Source organism: Stegostoma tigrinum, chromosome 5 (genome assembly GCF_030684315.1).
Source record: "Stegostoma tigrinum isolate sSteTig4 chromosome 5, sSteTig4.hap1, whole genome shotgun sequence".
In the NCBI taxonomy this organism is placed as follows: Eukaryota; Metazoa; Chordata; class Chondrichthyes; order Orectolobiformes; family Stegostomatidae; genus Stegostoma; species Stegostoma tigrinum.
The window spans coordinates 115,127,439-115,151,378 of record NC_081358.1 but is presented as its reverse complement, the minus strand read 5'-3'; the positions used below and the strand labels follow the sequence as shown (position 1 = coordinate 115,151,378).

At 40.8% G+C, this 23,940-nt stretch overlaps 1 protein-coding gene across 1 annotated transcript in view; it reads left to right on the top strand.

Moving 5' to 3' along the window:
• The first annotated feature begins 607 nt into the window (after positions 1-607).
• Positions 608-23,940, top strand: part of LOC125452119 (protein APCDD1-like) — a 29,937-nt gene continuing 6,604 nt past the window's right edge. The window contains exons 1-3 of the mRNA XM_048530138.2: positions 608-1,561; positions 10,770-10,950; positions 16,405-16,936. Of these exons, the coding sequence (XP_048386095.2) occupies positions 1,492-1,561; positions 10,770-10,950; positions 16,405-16,936 (783 nt within the window). The 5' untranslated portion in view covers positions 608-1,491. The remainder of the gene's footprint in view (positions 1,562-10,769; positions 10,951-16,404; positions 16,937-23,940) is intronic.

Below are 23,940 nucleotides of genomic sequence, written 5' to 3'. Positions count from 1 at the left end.
GAAGTGGCCTCTTGTCTCTTATCCTAACTCACTACTGCCCTCTAGTCTTTGATATCCACATCGGTGACAGGGATTGAAATTGGAGGTTGCCGAATGGATTGAACTGAATTAATACTGTAACCTTTTTTAAATAATTGACATATAACATAGCTTACTGACGTGGGAGGTGTGGGGGCAACCGGCTGCAATGTATCAAAAGAAGAGTATCAACGTTTCTGAAAGAAGAAAATGAGGTTAGTTGAATTCTCTGCAGAGAGATAACACAGGGACGGCAGGCCGAATGGCCTGTACTGTCCTCCCAATTCTGTGATTTAGCGAGGCAGTGACTTCTAACCTAGCGCCTGTTCTAACCATACTGGAGCAAGAGTTTTGAGAAGTTGCCCAAATTGCTCAGAGATTAGGAAGGGGGGTTCGAGAGGCGAAGTGGGACTTGATTTCCGAGTCAAAAATCAGTGTTATGTAAGAATAAAAGGACGTTTCCTGGATAAGTGTCTTGTTGGAAAAACAACAAACCCTTCAGTCTGTGTGTGTGTGTGTGCGCGCGCCGCAAGAATGATCGTCATAAACTCATCCCTTTGATACAGCGCCTCAGAGGCTGAGTCTCCACCTCCCGCCCCACAGCCAGTGTTGATGTGCTTGGGAACTGAGAGGCCTCTCAACACATGTACACACACACCCATACATAGAGACAGACAGAGGCAGAATCAGACTCTCTCTCTCCTGCACACACACAGACTCCCTCTCTATCTCACACACACACACACACAGAGAGACTCCCTCTCTCTCTCACACACACACACACACAGAGAGACTCCCTCTCTCTCACACACATACACACAGAGACTCCCTCTCTCTCTCTCACACACACACACACACACACACAGACTCCCTCTCTCTCTCTCACACACACACACACACACAGAGAGACTCCCTCTCTCTCTCTCTCACACACACACACACACAGACTCCCTCTCTCTCTCTCACACACACACACACACACACACACACACACAGAGACTCCCTCTCTCTCACACACACACACACACAGAGACTCCCTCTCTCTCACACACACACACAGAGACTCCCTCTCTCTCTCACACACACACACACACGCACACACTGTGTAGCAGAACACTCAAAGCTCCCAGCCACCGCTCCTTGGGTGCGCTGTCCTAAATCTGAGGCACTCACACTGTTTCAGCTTCCGTTTGTTTTCTTGAAACACCAAAGGAAAACAACTAAAAGAGTAAGAGAAACTTCTGCGCAAATTAGCTGTTGGAATTCAGCGGCTGGCTCACCGGCAGTCAGAGAGAGCCGGGGCTGTGAGTGAGGAATAGAAAGGGAGAGATATCTATCTCTAACCCCCTTACACACACTCACTCACACACACGGAGATATACAGTGAGAAGGGCAGCTTGCAGCGGTCGCTTGGCTTCGGAAGTAATCCCGGGAGTGAAGGCGGCTCAAGAGGAGGGGGAGCTCCGGGACAACATGAGCGGGATGTGGAAACAGCGGCTGGGAACGGTGTGCCGGTCACTACTACTGACATTCATCATCACAGGTAAATCCCTCTGCCCCGGCTATAGAGAGACTGCTGCTATCAGTGTCTATGTTTGTGCATGTTCATATTGTCCGTGTCCATGTGTGTGTTTGCGTCCTGTGTCCATGCATATCCATGTATTTGTCATGTAAATTCGAAACTCTCGTGTCCATGTGTGTGTATATATGTCCTGTATACATTTATATATGTTTGTATGTCCTGTGTACATATGAATATGTTGGTATGTCCTGTGTACATATATATGTTGGTATGTCCTGTGTACATATGAATATATATGTTGGTATGCCCTGTGTACATATATATGTTGGTATGTCCTGTGTACATATGAATATATATGTTGGTATGCCCTGTGTACATATATATGTCGGTATGTCCTGTGTACATATGAATATGTTTGTATGTCCTGTGTACATGTATATGTTGGTATGTCCTGTGTACATATGTATGTTGGTATGTCCTGTGTACATATATATGTTTGTATGTCCTGTGTACATATATGTTGGTATGTCCTGTGTACATGCGTGTCCGTTCGTGTTGCTACGGTACTTAGAGTCATGGAGTCACACAGCACCCCCCCCCCCCCAACACACACACACACACACACACACACGCTGGGACCTGTCACCTGTCCAAAACAGAAGTTGCTGGAAAAGCTCAGCAGGTCTGGCAGCACCCGTGGAGAGAAATCAGAGTTAACGTTTCGGTCCGGTGACCCTTCCTCAGAACCCTGTATGTTGTGTGCGTGTTGCATGTATGGGACTCAACTGAGCGCTTTCTCCCCGGGGCCTCTGTCTCTACGGGAGGGGCAGCTGGATGGAAGTCCCCCTACCCCACCCCACGATGGGATTTGTAACTGCTGAAGGCCACGGAGCCAGACTATCAGAGCTGGGAGAGTGAGCTCCGAAACTCACCCAGTAGTGGGAGTTAGAGAGGAAATTGATAAGCTGGCCGTGTGTGAGAATTCTGAAAAGCAGATGGAGCCTTTTTTTTCCAAATTAGCGTCTCTTATCTGTAATGAGTTGTAGAATTAAGTTAGTGCGCTGTTTCGCGTTCTCTCTGAAATTAAGGCTCCGGTTTACGTGGGTAACAAAACACTTCTGTGAAGTGCGACAGACTGGTATTTAAAACGCAACAGAGGCGGTGGTTTCGAAGTGCAAGTGATGGGGTGGGTTGCCGCATTATAAACCGCGGGATGTTTGTAAAAGCTGATCAACACTCAGGTCAGCGTAGCCCTGTTTCCCACTCCTGTGTCAGAGGGAAAGAGTTCACCCAGAATAGTATCAGTCTGCGAATCACTGAAGGGCTCGGGATCGGGACATTTTTTTTAAAAAAACTCCATCTGTTTGAAATTATCGAGCGACCTTTTTTCTTTGCTCAATCCAGTAAATTAAATCAGGGCCGACCCGCAGTGGAAAGTCTGCCCGATCTGAAGATGTTCTGTCATAGTTCTCCCAACAATCTCAGCCAAAGTAAATCGCTGGGTAATTATTATCATCAGCCCCTTTCTGGACTGTAACAACTGGAAGGGGATTTCTCCCGGAGCCTGTTGGACGGCGAAATGCTTGGCTTTCTGTTTGCAAACTTCAACCTGCTGAGGCTTAACGTTGTGGCAAATATGTCAGTCCATGCCGAGAAAAACAGACAAAATTAAACCCCTCCCTACCTCCCCACCTACACCCTCTCCACCTATCTTCTTTACTCTCCATCTTCGGTCCGCCTCCCCCTCTCTCCCTATTTATTCCAGTTCCCTCCCCCCATCCCCCTCTCTGATGAAGGGTCTAGGCCCGAAACGTCAGCTTTTGTGCTCCTGAGATGCTGCTTGGCCTGCTGTGTCCATCCAGCCTCACATTTTATTATCTTGGAGTCTCCAGCATCTGCAGTTCCCATTATCTCTAAAATTAAACGGAACGTCTTCTTCCGGACTGGCTCTGTATTGAGATTCGCAGCTTTGGCTTCTGCTTGAAGCGGTTTGTTCAGAGGCGGTATCAAGGTGCTGGGTCTGTGCCAGAGTAAAGTCTGTCCTTGAAAACATAGTCTTATCTTATTAAAACGACACGCATCCACTCGCCCCTTCCACTCCCACTTAGCCTCTCGGCAGGGGCTGATTACCAGAGGAGGACATTGTACACAGACCGGGAGCCGTCTGTCACTGCATTCCGAGTGTAGAAGCTTGAAAGGCATCCCTTAAGTGGCCAAATAAATGGAAGAGGTTTCTAGTAGCTTCTAGGGAGAATGGGTTATTTCACCCCCGATTCCACGCTTTCCTATATAAAAACCCAAAGAACTGCTGTAAATCGGGAGCAGTAACAAAGTTGCTGGAAAAGCTCAGCAGGTCTGGCAGGATCTGAAGGTGACCCCTCCCCAGAGCTTGAGGAACTTTATTTTTGCTCCATGCTTTCCTATGCTCGCTAGCTCTCTATCCGTTAAGCTTTATCTTCTGTTCCCTGTGCTATCATCTTTGTCTTTCATGCTGCCTGTGTCTTCCGTTCAACTTTCCTCCGGTTCCATCCTCCATTTCCAGTCACACCAAATCACTCTGACGGTATCTTCCCAGTATTTATCGTTTTTCATGCTCCCACCACAATCTGCACTTGTCTGTATTTCCACCAGAAAAAAAGGATCATTCCTTCAAGTGCTTGACAGAAATGTGTTCTGAGCCAAAGAAGTTGAGGCATAACAGAACTGGATTCTTTATTCTGAAAACGAATCTCTTCTGAGGAGCATCTTTGCAGAGGAGATTCAACAGGATGTTGCCTGGGTTGGAGTGATTCAGTTCTGAAGAGGGAGTCAATAGGCTGGAGCAGTTTTCCTTAGGCTGATTGGAGTGTGTGGGTGGGGGGGGGGGGGATGATGGTAGGGGTATTGGTAGTCTGACTGAGGTGTACACAGTTATGGAAGGCATCAACAGGGTAGATGGGCAGAAACTTTTCCCATTGCGAAAGGAGTCAAAAACCAGGAGAACGCCCTTAACAAAAGGAGCAGAAGATTTTGAGTGGATTTGAGAAAATATCTCTTCACCCAAAGGGTTGTGAGACTCATTGTCTAAAAAGATGGTAGAGGCAGGAACCTTTAATAGCTACTTAGATGATCACTTGAACAGTACAGCATACAAGTCTGTGGGCCAAGTGCTGGAAAATGGTCTCTCCACCTATCTTCTCCTCTATCCATCTTCAATCCACCTCCCCCTCTCTCCCTATTTATTTCAGAATCCTCTCCCCATCCCCTTTTTCTGATGAAGGGTCCAGGCCTGAAACGTCAGCTTTTGTGCTCCTAAATGCTGCTTGGCCTGCTGTGTTAATCCAGCTCCACACTTTGTCATCTCGTTATTAAGAATAGATAGATGTTTGATGACCACCTCAGACATGATGGGCTGAAGGGCTTTTTGTTGTGCTGTAAAAACTCTATTACTCTCTGACTCTAAGACATTCTGACAGTGGAGTTATGGAAGGCATGGTCCTGATGTCAAACAGATTGAACTAATTGATCAGACTCAATTGGAGCATTTTACCATTCGCCAGCTAAGCAGTCAACAATAAGCACCTTACAATTCAATTTAAAAGTGTTGCTAAGGAGAGCAAAGTTATCATAAAATGGTTTCTTTGAATATCCACGCTTTCTCATGGACAATAGTTGTGACAGAAAGCGTTGTGTCTTGTGTGGAAAAACATCAATACAATTAGTTCTGGATTGCTCCAGCAAAGAACAAGTAAACACACAAGAGGGCTGAAAATATCTTCTGTGCTCTAACCCTCTGTGATTCAAAATAAAATCTTTAATGATGCATTTAATGAATCTGAGATTGCTACTTTCAGCTTAGGGTCAGCCAGTCACTGCCTGTTTCACATAACTGAAACTCTTCAGGGGACTGTTAAACACTAACCACAATATATACATGCATAACACGGTCTCTCACAGTTACAGTTTTCAATATTTAAACAGAAGTCTTCACTCTAATCGGATTAGTTGCAATAAGATGACTTTCAAACATATTCAGGAGTCCAGAATCTAAGTTTGTTGCTACAGCCCACACAATGTTAAACTGAAGTGGTGTTTCTCCAGTTTCCAAAGTATCTCACCACACCTCGATCCAAACCCTCGATTTTCCACAAATATAGTATTGGTAAACAGTTTAAGTATTCAAGAAGACAGCAGCCTAAGGGGCACTTCAGCCTGCAAAAAGCCATTGTCATGGGAGGGGATAAGGTACAAACTTACCTCACCCAGTCATAGAAGAAAAGGAGTCAATGGGAAGAAGACAATGAAATCCCCAAAGTATGTGCAGGACTCTTTCCTCAAGCCATTCTACCAGTGCAGAGATAGCATTATATCTAATTAAGAGAGTTTCTAAATGGTTAGAATTGATGTATGGTGTCCCACAATGTTTAGTTTTAGGCAGCTGTTATTCATAGCATAGAACAGTGATTTCATTATAAGCCCAGAGAGAGTGGAGATAATATTTACAGATAATGCTCTGCAGAAGATTAAAAGAAACTGCAGTGAATTACTGATAAGATAAGGGTAATGGGCTAAAAAGACAGATGGAGCTTAATATCAATGTGAAATAATTAATTTTGTTAAACAAAATAATAATATTTATATTCTGGATGGAAGTAGGCTTGTTATTACACAGAAACACAAGGATTTTGACAGAGAGGTTTGTAAGGCATTAAAAGCAATGCTTTGCACAAACAAATGACAATCTCAAAGACATTTGGCATTCTTGCCTTTATTGGTCAGTGCATTGAGTATAAATGTTCGGAGGTCATGATGCAGCTGTACAGGACATTGGTTAGGCCCCTTTTGGAATACTGTGTTCAATTCTGGTCTCCCTGCTGTAGGAAGGATGTTGTGAAACTTGAAAGCGTTCAGAAAAGATTTACAAGGATGTTGCTAGGGTTGGAGGGATTAACTTATAGGGAGAGGCTGAATAGGCTGGGGCTGTTTTCCCTGACTGCCTGAGGCAGAGGGCTGACATTATAGAGGTTTATAAAATTATGAGGGGAATTGATAGGGTGAATAGCCAAGGTCTTTTTCCCAGGCTGGGCAAGTCCAGAACTAGAGTGTATAGGTTTAAGGTGAGAGGAGAAAGACTTAAAAGGGATCCAAGGTACAACTTTTTCACACAGAGGGTGGTGCGTTTATGGAATCATCTGCCAGAGAAAGTGGTGGAGGCTAGTAAAATGACAACATTTAAAAGGAATCTGGACAGGTATATGAATAGGAAGGGTTTAGAGGGAAATGGGCCAAAGGCAGGCAAATGGGACTAGACTAATTTACAATATCTGGTCGGCTTGGAAGAGTTGATCTGAAGGGTCTGTTTGCACTCTGTGCAGCTTTATCACTCTTTGACTCTAAAAGAGAATTTAACCATCATCACTTGAAATCAATGGCGTTACCATCACTGAAACCCCTACTATCAACATCCTAGAGATTAGCTTGAACAGAAACTGAACTGGATTAGCTAGAGACTATAAATTTTGTGATGAGTATCTACCCTACTGTCTCCTCAATGCCTGTGCAAGGCACAGGTGAGGTGTGGAGTATTTCCCACTTGCATGGATGAATGCAGCTCTAATGACATTCAAGTAGCTTAAGACTAAGCCGCCCCCTTGATTAGCACCCCATCCACAACCTTCAACATCCATTCCCTACATCAGTGATGCACAGTAGTAGCAGTGGATGCAATTTTCATGACAGACTATATCAAGGTTCCTTAGACAGCACCTTCCAAGCCCACAGCTAATTCCATTTAGAGGGCCAAGTGCAGCAGAAGCATGGAAAACCTGTTCGTTCCCCTCCAAGCCACACACCATCATCATTTGAATATATACCACTGTTCCATTAGGTCTGCATCCTGGAATTCCGTCCCTACCTGCAGTGTGGGTGTTCTTACATTCAAGAACTACAATAGCACTTCAAGAGGCTCACTGCTACCTTCAGGGCAATGAAGTGAAATACTAAATGCTGACCTAGCCACTGATATCCAAGTTCCCTTGAATGAATTTTTAAAAGTTCAAATCTGCGAAAATATTGATGATATCCTAGGTTTTATCACAAGATGTAGAATCTAAAACCAATGCTAAGCCTGCACATGACCTTAAAAATACTTCGGATAAGTTTGCTCTGACTAGACTACACTCCACACTGTAGAAAAGGCATTGAGACATTAAGGAGACTACAACACATTCATGTTTCCTGGGTTTGAGTAAATACGATACAGAAAAGACTTGAAATGTGAGATTTGAAGGGTTAGGAGTGGAAAGGTGTTAGAAAGAAATGCCCTGCTTTGTGTGTGAGTGAACCATTCAGCCTTGCTGTTACCAGCACTGACCTCCACTCCATCTATTTCTCTCTAACCTTCTTCTCCAAGTGTAATGAGGAAGCAGGAAACTACCAGCTCCTGTTCTGTCACCTTCAGTTCCATCCACGTGGTAGTGCAGAGTGGAGGAAATCTCAGCTGACAAGGTTTTGTGTGGGAGGGACTAAAGCGGACACAAAATGTTTTGAAGGAAGATCTTCATTGAGAAGTTTCCTCACTTCTTCACCCATTAATAGGTTAGCCTCATGTGGAGGATAGTCCTTCTGGTGGTACATTAAATATGGGTTTGATACAACCTTGTCTTGTGCTATATAGCAACAACATCAAGCATCTGAGTTCAATGTTTATCATAGTATCAGTGTTGCTTCTGCCCTACAGTATGCTGGCATATTGCTTTATAAAGGATTAACATTAATTCTGTTTCTTTTCAATCTTCTGCTTTCTCTTGGCTCCTTTGAGTCAGTGCCATGGCACCAGTGCTAGCTCATACAATCAAATAACTTGAACAGAAGAAGCATGTACCATAAGATTTGAAATGCAGCAAAATAAGGATTATTCCACTGTGTGTTGGAAAAGAAGATGAGAGCAGAACTAAATTAAGTAATTGCACAATACTGTATTCTTACTGTGTGTTTACCCATTTTAATTAAAAAATGATAACAACACTTTTTGATTAATAAGGATTAATCTGAGGGACTGTCACCTGCTCCAAAGCAATTCTAAGCTTGTTGTGAGCACAATAGGAATGTGTTAGAAGACTTGTGTACAATTAATGGGGCCAAATTAAACTTGTAATCTAGTACAGCTTTTGAGTGCCAATAGATACCAAATGCATATTATTCCATCTGCTGTTAGAGGTGGCTATTAAATAGTCTTTGAAGCTACTAGATCTCTATTTATCAGAAGCCTCCTGTTCAATGATGCTTTGAAGGAACTGGCAAAAGACAATAGATATGGCCATTGTGATATGAACTAGTATTGATTCACCCCCTTGTAAAGATATAACAGTTGCCACCTCAGGTAGAATCTAAAGAAAATGTCAGAGTTGCACTATCACAATCCTGTATCATTCATATGTAATCTATTCCCAAAAAGAAAGTCAGAGAAAACAAGAACTGCAGATGCTAGAGCCAGAGCCAATACAATGTGGAGATGGAGGAACGCAGCATGCCAGGCAGCATCAAAGGAGCAGAAGATTGAAAAGAAACAAATAATGTTAATCCTTTGTAAAGCAATGCAGCAGTTTCTGTAAGACCGAAGCAACACTGATACTATGATAAACATTGAACTCAGATGCTTAATGTTGTTGCTATATAGCACAAGACAGGTTGTATCCAACCCATATTTAATGTACCACCAGAAGGACTACTCTCCAGATGAGGCTAACTTGTTAAGGTTGACGCTTCAAGTTGTGGCCCTGTTTCACAAATCTTTCCTGCTCCTCTGATGCTGCCTAGCCCGTTATGTTACCCCAGCTCCGCACCATCTTGTCCTAAAAAAGGATGTAATGTGAATGGGGAACTATGCACCAGAAATCTCTGCACCTATTTTTGTTTCCAACATTTTGCCCTGAAAGTGGCCGTTAAAATGGTTCAAATCAGGAGAAATCAACCCTAAACAACTCAGAATTCCTTATAGGTCAAAAGAAAGGGTTAAATAGACAACAAACTGGCTTGGCAGTTAAACCTTCTGTAGATGATGTTTCATGGATTTTCAAGTGAGTGGTTAGTTGAGGATAATTGAGAACAAGATCCACTGTGAAATATTGCCCTCAGACCTGGTTTGCAGAAGAAGGAAGTGCCAAGGTTTTTGGGGAAAGTTGACAACATGTTGTATCGAATGTCAAATGAATGGTCAGGTCATGTTTATTTTTGATATCAACCAATAGCAGTTTGTAATTGGGCTGAGAGTTGCCACCAAATCTCCTTGCAGTGCTAAATGTAAGAGCTTATCTAATCAACAATAAGGGAGGACAAACCACTCAACTCTTAACAAGAAGAGGCACTTGGCTTAACAAAAAATTAAACCAACATGCCACTTTGTGTTGGTGAACCTAACGAGATTCTGTAGTTCATTGTGTATCATGGCAGGCTTTGATTTTGATTGTGAAGTAAACTAACCAGTCTGTCTTATTCAAAATAGCCAAGTCAAGCAACAAGCTGAAAATTGTTGAAACTACTTGAATCATAAAATATCAATCAAATCACATTTAATCCATGTTTTAATCTCAAAATTATATACATGCCTGTACACAAAATAGGGAAGTAGATGTAGGCATGAAGTGTGCAAAGATGAGTAGGGTTGTCTCAGGGATATATCCCTACTTGTGAAAATCATGCCTTTTAACACGCTGAATATACCCAGAATATACTCAAAAAATAAGCTTCAAAGGTCCATTCATTACAAAAGAAAATCATGTACAAATTTAGTTTGAACTTATAGGTAATTAAAACTTGATAAACTAAAGGCATTAGCACGAAACTTAAATGGGAATATTCTTTTTCTAAAAAGTTTATGGTATGTTTATTTTTTAAATTAATAAATCTAGAATGAATTCGCAGAGCTAGTGGTAGAGGCAGGTACAATAAGAGCAACTAAAAGACATCTAGACAGATACATGGATAGGAAAGGTTTAGAGGAATGTGGGCCAAACGCAAGGAAATAGCACTAGTTTAGTTTGGAAAGCTGGTCAGCATAGAGGAGTTAGACTGAAGGGTCTGTTTCCATGCTGTATGACTCTGTGACTCTAAATCTGAATTATTACTTGCTAATTTGTATAACAATCTGAATTGAGGAGTTCGTTGGTTAGCACTGTACTTGCTGTGTTTAATGTCGATTTACTTACGTTCATCTGTTATAGATATTACATTACACCTGTCTTAATTACAGGATTGTGTAGTGCTTCATCTCTCCATTCCTCAGAAGGAACTTCCAGCAGGTCCATCGAGAAAATCCTGGGCAAATTTAGCAAAGATTTTCAATGTCATCACATGTTGAAGCACCTGTACAATGGAGCCAGGATAACTGTGCAAATGCCCCCTCAGGTAGAGAGCCATTGGGTCTCTACGAGGTGAGTAAACAACAGTCAACTCCACTAGGAATAACTGTTAAGATGATTTCCAATTTATAGTTGTTCAATTCCAGACAAGGCACAAGAAAGTGTTAATCCAGAACTGATATGTTTTATCAATACTTGTTGTATTATTGCCTTCCTGAGATAACTTCTCTTATTCCTCCTTTGCTGCAAATATGCCATTCCTGTTAGACTCCTCCTTGTATTCACAGTGGTTTCAAATTAAGGCACATTTCACTACTTCAATAGAACATAGAACATAGAACATTACAGCACAGTATAGGCCCTTCGGCCCTCTATGTTGTGCCAACCTGTCATACCGATCTCAAGCCCATCTAACCTACAATATTCCATGTACGTCCATATGCTTATCCAATGACGACTTAAATGTACCTAAAGTTGGCGAAACTACTACCGTTGCAGGCAAAGCGTTCCATTCCCTTACTACTCTCTGAGTAAAGAAACTACCTCTGACATCTGTCCTTAATTTTTCACCCCTCAATTTAAAGCTGTGCCCCCTCTTGCTCGCCGTCACCATCCGAGGAAAAAGGCTCTCCCTATCCACCCTATCTAACACTCTGATTATTTTATATGTTTCAATTAAGTCACCTCTCAACCTTCTTCTCTCTAATGAAAACAGCCTCAAATCCCTCAGCCTTTCCTCGTAAGACCTTCCCTCCATACCAGGCAACATCCTAGTAAATCTCCTCTGCACCCTTTCCAAAGCTTCCACATCCTTCTTATAATGCGGTGACCAGAACTGTACACAATACTCCAAGTGCGGCCGCACCAGAGTTTTGTACAGCTTCACCATAACCTCTTGGTTCCGGAACTCGATCCCTCTATTAATAAAAGCTAAAACACTGTATGCCTTCTTAACAGCCCTGTCAACCTGGGTGGCAACTTTCAAGGATCTGCATACATGGACACCAAGATCTCTCTGCTCATCTACACTACTAAGAATCTTACCATTAGCCCTGTACTTTGCCTTCCGGCCTCCTACCAAAGTGCATCACCTCACACTTGTCTGCATTAAACTCCATTTGCCACCTCTCAGCCCAGCTCTGCTACTTATCTCTGTCTCTCTGCAACCTACAGCATCCTTCGTCACTATCCACAATTCCACCGACCTTAGTGTCGTCTGTAAATTTACTAACCCATCCTTCTACGCCCTCATCCAGGTCATTTATAAAAATGACAAACAGCAGTGGACCCAATACCGACCCTTGCAGTACACCACTAGTAACTGGTCTCCAGGATGAACATTTCCCATCAACTACCACCCTCTGTCTTCTTTCAGCAAGCCAATTTCTGATCCAAACTGCTATATCTCCCACAATTCCATTCCTCCGCATTTTGTACAATAGCCTATTGCGGAGAGCCTTATCGAACGCCTTGCTGAAATCCATATACACTACATCAACGGGTTTACTCTCATCTACCTGTTTGGTCACCTTCTCAAAGAACTCAATAAGGTTTGTGAGGCACAACCTTCCCTTCACAAAACCGTGCTGACTAACCCTAATCAATTTATTCTTTTCTCAATGATTATAAATCCTCTTCCTTATAACCTTTTCCAACACTTTACCAACAACTGAGGTAAGGCTTACTGGCCTATAATTACCAGGATTGTCTCTACTCCCCTTCTTGAACAGGGGAACCACATTTGCTATCCTCAATATTTTTGTTCCTTCATTCACATGACCTCTAAACTACTAAACTTTTCCTCTTAGAATTTTTTTTAAACATTCCATTACTTACTTGCTATTTCCTGGTCTGGAACGTTGTGGGAAGTTAGGAAAGAGATTGCTGGGCCCCTTGCTGAAGTATTTGTGTCATTGACAGCGATGAGTAAGGTGCTGAAAGCCTGGAGGGTAATATAGTGCTATTATTTAAGTAAAGTGGGAAGGAAATTGCAATTATCAACCAGAGAGCCTTATGTCGATAGTGGGTAAGTTGTTGGAGGGAATTCTGAGGGACAGGATTTACATGCATTTGGAAAAGCAAGGACTGGTTAGAATTAGTCAATATAGCTTTGTACATGGGAAATCGTGTCTCACGAAATTGATGCAGTCTTTTGAAGAGGTAACAAAGAAGATCGATGAAAGCAGAGTGGTCAACATTGTCTATATGGACTTCAGCAAGGCATTCAACAAGATTCTGCATGGTAGACTAGTTAGTAAGGTTACAGCACATGGAATCCAGGGGAAGCTACCCATTTGGATACAAAATAAGCTTGAAGGTAGGACACAGAGGGTGCTGGTAGAGGGTTACTTTTTGAACTGGAGGCCTGTGACCAGTGGTGTGCTACAAGGATCAGTGTTGACTCCACTGCTTTTCATCATTTATAGAAGTAATTTGGATGTTGTGGTTGTGCAGGATATTGGTATTCTAGTCTCCCTGCTATAGAAAAGATGCTGTTAACCTTGAAATTCTTCAGAAAAGATTTACAAGAATGTTGTTGGCATTGGAGGGTTTGAGCTATGGGGACAGGTTAAATAGGCTGGGTTCCTTTGTCCCCGCAATATCAGAGGCTATGGAGTGACCTTGCAGAGGTTTATAAAATAATGAGGGGCATGGATAGGGTGAATAGCCAAGATCATTTTCCCAGAGTTGAGAAGTCCAAAACTAGAGGGTATAGGTTCGAGGTCAAAGGGGTAAAGATTTAAGAGGGACCTGAGGGACAATTTTTTCAGGCACAGGGTAGCGCGTGTATGGAATGAGTTGCCAGAGGGAGTGATGGAGGCTGGTACAATTACAATACTTAAAAGGCATCTAGATTGGTATATAAATAGGAAAGGTTTGGAGGCATATGGGCCAAATGCAGCCAAATGGGGCTAGATCAGTTTAAGATATCTGGTTGGCACGAACAAGTTGGATTGAAGAGTCTGTTTCGGTGCAGTACATTACAATCAGAACCTTCCATCTTTTCAATATCCCATAGCATGTTTAGCTAACAATTAAATCTAAGAAATTGCACAATGACACCTCTAGTACATAAATCAGAGACACATCAGTAAGTAAATGAAGTGCAAAAGTACGCTATTCATTTTAGCAGGATATCATCGAACTAGAAATGCCAATTAGAATCAGAACAAAAGTTTTCAGAATTTAGAATTGAATTTGTTAAAATATCTCAAGTGTACAGCCTAATTGCAAATTAAGTTTCGTGCAGATGAGTATGAGATGTTTTAGCTAATTAATATTGTTATTAGATCTGATTCTAAGCATACCCAACCAAAGCAAAAATAGCATATGGAGCGATATAACAAAATAGTCAAGATAATAAAATGTGAAGCTGGATGAACACAGCAGGCCAAGCAGCATCTCAGGAGCACAAAAGCTAACGTTTCGGGCCTAGACCCTTCATCAGAGAGGTTGTAATGTTATGATATGAATCATTAACAGGTTGATTTCCAATTTCTCTCTCCATCTTTGCTTCTGATAAAACATGGTAAAGAAAATCTTTGTACAGGACAGTTAAACCATGTGCAGTAATTAGAATTGGGAATTGCTCTATCTTATCAATACTTCCAGTATTATTATTGCTTATCTGAATTTACTTCTCTTGTTCCTCTTTAGCTGGAGATGCAACATTCCACCGACAATAATAACTAACAGTTGCTTCTATTCAAAGTATTTGACTGTCATTGATAAATAAATTGTTGATACAACACAATCAGAAGCAGAGGGATAATATTACCGGACCAGTAATTTTTTGCTCCTGAGATGCTGCTTGGCCTGCTGTGTTCATCCAGCTTCACACTTTATTATCTTGGATTCTCCAGCATCTGCAGTTCCCATTATCCCTAACAAAATAGTCAAATATTTTGAAGAAAGTTATGATCAAGCTGCACAGTGCTATTTGGCCAGATAGGCCTTATTTTGGTCATTAAGACACAATTTCTAGTGCATTACAGTGTAAAGGGTCTGATTTCTGAGGAAGGACTGAAGTGACTGGGCGTTGCAACTGGTCAGAGAAGTGATCTTACAGAGAGGTGCATGAAATCGTTAAGGGAATGGCAAAAATGAATCCAGAATGCTACTTTAAATTCACTTGTTGAATAAGAGGTCGCAGATTCAAACTCGTGAATGTAATGTTAGGACTTCTTCATTTATTTTTAAAAGAAAGACTTAAGTGCAGAATCAATTCAAAGATGGAACTGTAAATGGCATAACACTGGAATAATTTACAGAACAGTAGAGAGCTGTAGAATAGATGAATTACATAATGCCAGATGATCTTTGCCACTTATAATGATTGTTATTTGTAAATGTCCTACAGATAGCAAACTTCAACACATTTTTTTGTTCAGTTGATGCATTCATCAGTAGTCACTAAATGTTTTTGTTCGGCTGAGGTTGGTGAAGTTCATGCTCTGAAGTAGAATGTTTTCCTAAATTCTGTACAGTAATGGTATTAGTTACTTCAGGGTCAGGTGTAATATAGATCACATTCATATCAATGTCATAATTTTACTCTCAGCAACTGAAGGCACAGCTGCCAATGTCCAGGCAACTGAAGTCTGGGATATGCAAGAGACTAGAATTAGAGGAGTTCTCAAACAGCAGTAGGGCTGGAGAAGATGACAAAAATTTGGAGGAAGTCTTGAGGGCAGGATGGGATTTGAAAATTAGGTTGAGAACTTTAAATGAAGGTGGCGCCAAGTTTGAAGTTTTTTAGAGGAGTAAAAGGGAGGCAACTGAGCATGGTGTTCGGAATAGTCAAGTCTAAAGGTAACCAGGGCAGGCATAAGGATTTCAGCAGCAGATAAATGAGACAATAACAGATTTGAATGTTGCAGTAGAGGTGGAAGTAGACAGTCCTGGTGATGGGTTGTGTATATGTGTCAGAAAGAAATTCAGTCAATAATGACACAAACATTCTGGTTCCACCTGTTCGCCAAGGAGAGGAATAGCGACAATCTACTTCTGTCAATGATAATTTATTATTTAAGTGCATGAACTGTTTATTGTTCTAGGGCAAAAATACAGATGCTGAAAACTGTGTTCTCTTGATCATTGGTGTGACAGAAGTACAAAGCTTCTTTTATCTACACTGCTCTGGCAGTGTTCTTTAATTACTCCTTCCTTCCATCGTTGTCTCTCAAATAGGAGAACATTGTTTTATACTGAGTCATCTCCTGACTCATTGTTGATGGGACTGATTTCAAAAAGAGGGACAAACACACTTGAATCTCTGTCACAAGCATCTCAAAATAACCAGTTAATGAAATGTGAAGAAACAGGAATAGATTTTGTTCCCAACCTCTTGACTGATATAGATAGACAGTGCAGATGTAGGCTTTAAGAGAGAGAAAATGGGATTTTGTTTCTTAAAGATCATGCTGAAATGTCTATTTTTCAAACAACTTTCGAACTTTGTAAATTATGCTCAAGCCAAATGCTATTATATCACTGATTGTGAAGCTAATTATCTTGTCTCTGCAGTTGCGAAGTGAGACCAGGTCCTGAGTTCATTACCAGATCCTACAGATTTTACTCCAACAACACATTCAAGGCTTACCAGTTTCATTATGGAGACAATCATTGCACACACCCCACCTACACCTTCGTGATCAAAGGGAAACTCCGATTGCGCCAAGCTTCTTGGATCATTCGAGGAGGAACCGAGGCTGATTACCACCTTCACAGGGTGCGGATCGTCTGTCACAACAAGGTGACAGCTGAGGAAATGAGCCTGAAGCTGAACAGGTCGTGCCCGGGGTTCATACCAGGAGAGAAGGTGTGGGAGCCGAATGTGAGCTACAACCTGTGGAGCGATGATAACGGGTGCAACTGTGTCCAGGCCCTGAACTTTGCCATGCATGAACTGCAGCTCCTCAGGGTCGAGAAACAGCACCTACACCACAATCCTGAGCATGTGGTGCAAGAGCTCTTTCTGGGGGATATCCACACAGATTGGTCCCAGAGAATGTATTACAGACCCTCCAGCTATCAACCTCCACTACAGAACGCCAAGGTAACTCTAATTTTCTGACTTATAGAAATCTAGATGAAGTTCTTGTTACCCATAAGTCCACAAAGATTCCTCTGTATGTAACTTTATCATTTATTTGTTACTATTGTTCTTACATTTTGAGCATTAGTACCAGGGGAAGCATGGCAGCCAATAGCAAGACATTAACTCATGGTAGCGTATAGTTTGTGTCTGCCACTGTTATTGGATAATATCATTGAACACCTGACCTTAAATTATCCTGAGTTCAAAGTCATTTTCAATTAATAATCTGGATCCAAGTTATTTTTATTGTAAGTTTTTCTTAATTAATTACTATTTATAATGTTAAACACTTGAAGAGAAAAAATACAGAGTTGTGGAGAAAGAGCATTAATTGGGATTAATTGGTATAGCTCTCACTGGGTCAGCATGAGCACAATGGACCAAATGGCCTCCTGTTCTGTAATCTTCTATGATACAATCGTCTTCTTTTTGTTCACTTCTTCAAACACTCCATGTTAGCTCATGCTGTTAGCTTAAAGCAATCCTTTTGATTTCAAACCACCACTGAGTAGAAATTTGGAGAAATGGAGGTTGCAAGCTTTTTGCCAAAAGTCAAAACTGAACAGAACTCAGCAGTAGGGTAACAGATGGCAGGAGTTGTGTAGCCAAGTTTCAGGATAATGGCTTGAAAGTTGTTCAATGAATTGAAGCCCAGTAATTACACAAGATATAGAGCAAATTAAAAAATTGCTCCTGGAAATACCTGGTATTTTACATTAACATCCCAACACCCTTAAGGTTGTGCCAATAAGTATGAGTAATCTCATCACCCAATATACGCATCCCGTGCTCCCACTTGTTTAATCTGCTGAATACAAGTCAGTTTTCTATTTGGCTTGGAAACTTATCAATGTCTAACTGTACCTGTGTAGTCCTGTATTATAATATTTTATTACCTCTTTTTTTCACCAGTTTCAACACTCTCATCATCTTTAAACCACACAATTCATTTCCTTATCTACCATCATCTAAAAAAAATCTGCCTAAACATTCCCTTACATGGATTGTAAAACCATTATTAAGCATTATCTGTTGCTTGAAAACTGGCAGCTTAAGAATCATGTTGGGAAAAGCAAAATGTTTACATTTACTCATGATTAAAACAAAACCAAGCAATGTTAATCCAGCAGATTCCCTAATAAATAATGTCAGTAAAATCCAAATGAACTGCAAGTGTTGTAAATCAGAGACAAAAACAGAAATTACTAGGAAAGTTCAGCAGGTCTGGCAGCATCTGTGGAGAGGAATCAGAGTTAACATTTCAGGTCCTGTGACCCATTCTCTGAGCTGAGGTACCAGGCCCAAAATGTTAACTCTGATTTCTCTACACAGATGTTGCCAGATCTGCTGAGCTTTCCCAGCAATTTCTAAATAATATCAGTATCTCAACATCTGATCTGAAAATCATTTTTATGTTGCTTTCTTACATTCTCAAATGTATTGTCCATCAACTTGAATGGCAGCAAAGAATTTTAGCAAATTGCCATTAAAAGCAATCAGTGTCTACAAGGATCAGTGCAACAGTCAGACTTGGTACTCATTCAGCTGGAGAACTATAGATAGGTAGCAAAAAGGATAATGCATTTTTCATAAAATATCATGTCGAGACCCTCAATATGTAATAATAGTTTATCCTTTTGACCCGGATACAGAAAACTAAAATCATGAGGTGCGTTTACATTTTATTTCCACAATGTCTTGTTTTTATTTTTTCTATGTCCTAATTAAGGACATAGGTAATGTCATTATAATGTCCTAATATCTTTTCAATGAATATATTCCAACACAAGTATAGCAAAGATGCTGACAGGTAAATTTCTAAAGGAATTCTTTGTCGAACTCTAAGTATTCCTATGAGGATCCATTCCCAGTAATTAACTGACATGCATTTCCCCATCACATTGAAAGAACAATGGGGTGTTTTTACAGGTCAGGGAACAAATATACCATGTAATGTGTTTACAAACCTTATGAAATAGGAAAGCCCAGATTCTATGACACATGCTGAATTAAATCTGAGCTATGTTTGGAATAAGTGAACTATCCTTCACCTTCCAGGCTCAGAAGAAAATAAATAGGAAAATAATGCAGGTTTCTGCTTTTGATTATTATTGACTTACCATTGCTAGCAAATTGGATTCAGTTTGGGGACAAGATCAGCCTTAGTGGCAAATTCTATGATCTATCATCTTTTGAAAGATGTTCCTAAGAAAAGCAAATAATCTGTAAAGGAGTTTGAGCTAAGAAAATCTTTTGTTTAGACTGCATATGGCTACATCAATGAATGGAAGCAACATATCTTGGTTAAATCTCTCCTTGGGGTACTTAACAACATCATCCAGACATTCATAGTACAACATCACTTGATTTATACAGCTTCTCTCTTCAGGAAACATTATCTGAGTGTCCATCTGATCTACGATTTCAGTGCAGAAACATAAGTTTTTCCCTAGACAAACCGCAGAAAGTTAAGCACAATGTAAGAATTTACTGGTCAACAAGACACACAAGGAAGGGCCCTGAAGAGATTCCTCATCCAGGGTATCATGCCTTTGATGTAGCCGGCCTGGCTTTTTACTGAACTGCATAAACAACTGCATAAACTGCGTAAACTTTAAGACCACCATGCACTTCTTTGATTTGATATCAAAACACATTAATGTTTTCAATACAGCCCTTCCAGCATTTGTCTGCCTGTCATCAGCAGGTCGAAAGAGGTACTGTTTGAGAATGGATAAACAATTAACATAAATACTGCACACAAGGACATTAAGAGTAGGGTCAGGAATTGGGCATCTAGCCCCTGAGTCTGCTGCAATATTCAGCTAGATCTTCAACCCCAACATCATTTTCCATTACTACTCCACATCGTTTGGTGTCTTTGTTATTCAGAAGACTATTGATTTATGTCTTGAACATAATCAATGACCTCCAAAGTCACTTGATATTCAGGCTTGCAAAGATTCTGTCAGGGAAGAAATTCCTCCTCCTCTCATTGCTAAATTGCACACTCCTCATTCTGAGTCTGTGTTCCTTCGTTCAGGAGCAACATGTTTCCTAGACACTGTTGAGCCCTGTAAGATGTTTGTACACTTCAATGAGATGACTTCACATTCTTCTAAATTCTTATCGGTCCTCCTGTTATCTCCTGTCCTCTCCCTTCTCAATGCTGACTGTGGGTGAAGGAAGCTCATGTGGAACATAAGCACCTGTTGGGATGAATAGTCTGAATACAATATATTTAGTTCAGTTCCTCAACATAACCAGATATCGATTGATAGAAAACACAGAAAATCAAATGCAGCATTCTGAAATTGAAGCACAAAATGTTAATCCACAATGAATGACATTGTTAATTGCCCACTGGGGCTGATATCAGAAGCACTCTCCATGATCACACCAAAATACTTTGAACAATGATCTTGTGCAAATGGGTGCAGGAAGCTCTTAGAGGAAATTTAATTTAAATGGTTTGAAGAAATTGACTGACAGCAATTTATATTCATCCAGCACCTTAAACATAGTTAAATGTCCCAAGAAGCTTCACAGGATCACATTAAAACAAAGTATGAGACTGAGTCACGTAAGGAGATACGAAGTCAGACAACCAGATGCTTGGTGAAAAAAATGAGTTTCAAGGAGTGTCTTAAAGGAGGAAAGAGGCAGAGAGATGTAGGGAGGGAATTACAGAGGCTTGGGCTGAAGGAATGGCCAACCACAGTGGAAATATTAAAATTGGGATTGCAAAAGAGGCCAAAATTAGAGGTGTTCAGTTATTTCAGAGGGTTGCGAGAGTGGAGGAGATCACAAAGAAGGGGTGGACTGAGGACATGGAGAGATTTAAACATAAAGCTGAGGATTGTAAAACCAAGAAGTTGCTCAGCTGGGAAGCAATGTAGGCCAGAGCACACAGGGTTGATAGGGAAACAGGACCTGCCAAATGTTTAAGAGGACAAGCATACTTTATTCCTTGCTATAATTTTAATTTGAAACTGTTGAACATAACCATTTGCACCACCGTGACAAGAGATTGTTCTGTTCATAGAAAGGGTTTAAGAAAAATTGACGTTGTCGCAGAATATTAATCTGAAAAACTCACCAAATTATAATTTGCCTTCATAATGGCTTGATGTAGCAGTGAGCAATGCCACAGATGGAGTCAAAGAATATGCCCTGCTTATTCTGAAATCTTCCACATGCTGAGTTCTTAACCTCAACAAGGCCTTCAGAGAAATTAACGTACGCTGTTGCAGCTAGTTTGAAGAGTGCCATAGACCTGGGAAGGTGCATCTGTGCATTTATTCACTTGGTGAGCGGTTTGCATTTTGAGAACTGCAATTGAGGTGAAAAATCCTTTTCTTCAAAACATGAGTGGAATGGAAATTAATCAATGGAACTATAGACTTAGAGCTAGCAGCCACTTTGGCTGAGCTCCCAGACAGCAACGCTGAAATTGTACCAAATGGGACATGAAACTGAATATGTCATAGTTGCCTGGTGCCAGACAAAAGGTTGAAATGAGACACCAAGGTTTTAGGAAAGGAGGTGTTTTCTACGCTGCAAATAGGCATACCACAAAGATACCGCCAGCAATCATTCTGCATGAGATTTGCACAAAGACCATCTCCATAGCAACCTGGTTTCCATCTGTAGCAAAGAAATATATGTTGTGCAGATGGTCTGCTCTGACTGAGAAGCATCGAGCTTCATACAGAACGAAAAGCTGCAGGCAGAAGTGAGTCACGCTAATGAAAGCAATAAATCTCAGGTCCACTTGATGCATAATAGCAGCTTCATTTAGCTAGCTCATTCTTCTCACTTCAAAGAGAATTCTTGAATTTGCTTATTATATGTATCATTTTTAGGTAAGTCATTCCGTGAGAAATATACAAGCATTTTGCCTTTCCATTATCTACTACATTGCTGCTTCAGGCGCAGTGAAATTTATTTTAGGGAATAACTATCTGACATTCCTAATCACTGTCCAATGACACAAAGTAAAGCATAGACATTAGATGATATCTGAATTGACCTGGTTTCATCCCAATCCACTCGGTTAGAATATGCTGAAGCTCACAGACAATGAAAGGACGAGTACCAGGGAGTAACAGCTGTGGAATTATGGCCTTTCCATTAACTTGTAAAATAATGTGCAAAACAGTGACATTAGAAGCAATCCCATTTGTTCCTTGCTGCTGCTGAGAAATGAAGTTTTACAGCCGTGAATGAAGATAGCATTGGCCTCATCCTGATGGTGTCCATATGTGAACAGACTTGCAGACCGGAGATAATGGGAACTGCAGATGCTGGAGATTCCAAGATAATAAAATGTGAGGCTGGATGAACACAGCAGGCTCTGATGAAGGGTCTAGGCCCGAAACGTCAGCTTTTGTGCTCCTGAGATGCTGCTTGGCCTGCTGTGTTCATCCAGCCTCACATTTTATTATATTAGACTTGCAGACCCCCTACCTGCCTTTACACATACAAAAAGCTCAGGACAGAGAGCCAATAAAATACTGCTCAAGGATAGATGGTTGAAGAGGTGAATAAATCATCTCAAACAAAAACAGAAGTTGCTGGAAAAACCCAGCAGGCCTGGCAACGATTGTGGAGAGAAAGCAAAACATTCAGTTCGGGTTCCATCTTCAGGTGAACAAATCATCTGTCGGTTAGCAAGCTAGATCGGTTTCCTGCCAAAAGAAATGTGGCAGCAATGTTCATCCACTGTCCCAGAAATGTATATTGTTCAATTGGACTCAATAGCAGATTAAGAGTTATTTAAGAAAACAAATCTTTGACATGGAAAAGGAAGTTGGGGCTCATCGAGGACAATTTTGTGATGACGTTGACGTGTTACTACAGGTCTAATGAGATGATAAAATCAAGAATACCAATAGACAAGAAAGGAAAAGGTGGAGACTTCAAGATAAAGAGAGGTCATGGTAATTTATACTCACGGGAGGTGGGAGGAAATCACAGACTCGATTTTAATAACCTGTAATTGGATGCATTTTGAATAAAATCTCACCCAATATCTTCAAAATGATCCCAGAAAATAGCAGAAATCAAATTAATACATTTAGCCCAGCTGTCTTTCTGCTTTCTTAGTGGAAAGATAAACTCCTATTCTAGAGAGGTTAACATCCCCATTCCTACGTGGAAGTAGGTATGTAGATGGATAATTCCCTTAGTATTGCAGTGTAACATCTAGGCAGGCATGGAAAGAATTTAGAGCATTGGGTTACCATATTGTTCGTTTTAGTAACTGCTTAACTCTTATTGCTCAATGATTCAAAAATCTGTGGTTCCATTCAAGGGTAAATAAGATCAAAATCAGCTGAACTCAGAGAGGATTGAACATTGTTTGTGGTGAAGGAAGTTGATGAATGTTTTGAGAGCCCAAGTTGGATTATTACGACAGATCATGGCGGGCAGGAAACAGAGCAGAAGAGAGGGCAAACTGATGGGAAACCCTGAGTTCATCAAAGGAAAGGGAGGGGATGAACCAGCTGGCATCATAAATTCTCATGTGAATCTAATGACATTATCTGGCAAACAGACTTTAAAAACTCCTGCTTTTAATGAGCCTTGAATTTGGCAAAGTATGACTTATGTACATGGATTGTTAACTCACTCGCAGATCTAGCTTTGAGACAGGCTTGTGTGATAAACTGTTTCACATAAACATACGTCCATAAAAAATATCTTTACTCTGAAAAATAACGATAAGAAAGATGGCTCTTTAAGGCCTGAAATTCCTGCTGTTTCCCACAGTCTATTAATGTGGAAGCGGGAGGTAAGGATTCGGCCAGAGCTATTTTTGATAGTTCATCTACCTCTGTAATTTTGAAAACTTTATTTGAATTACTGGACAATTTAAAGTTGTATTATGCTTAAAATGGCTACCTGTATTCTTTTAATATGTTTGATTTGATTTATTATTGCCATAAATGCCTAGGTAC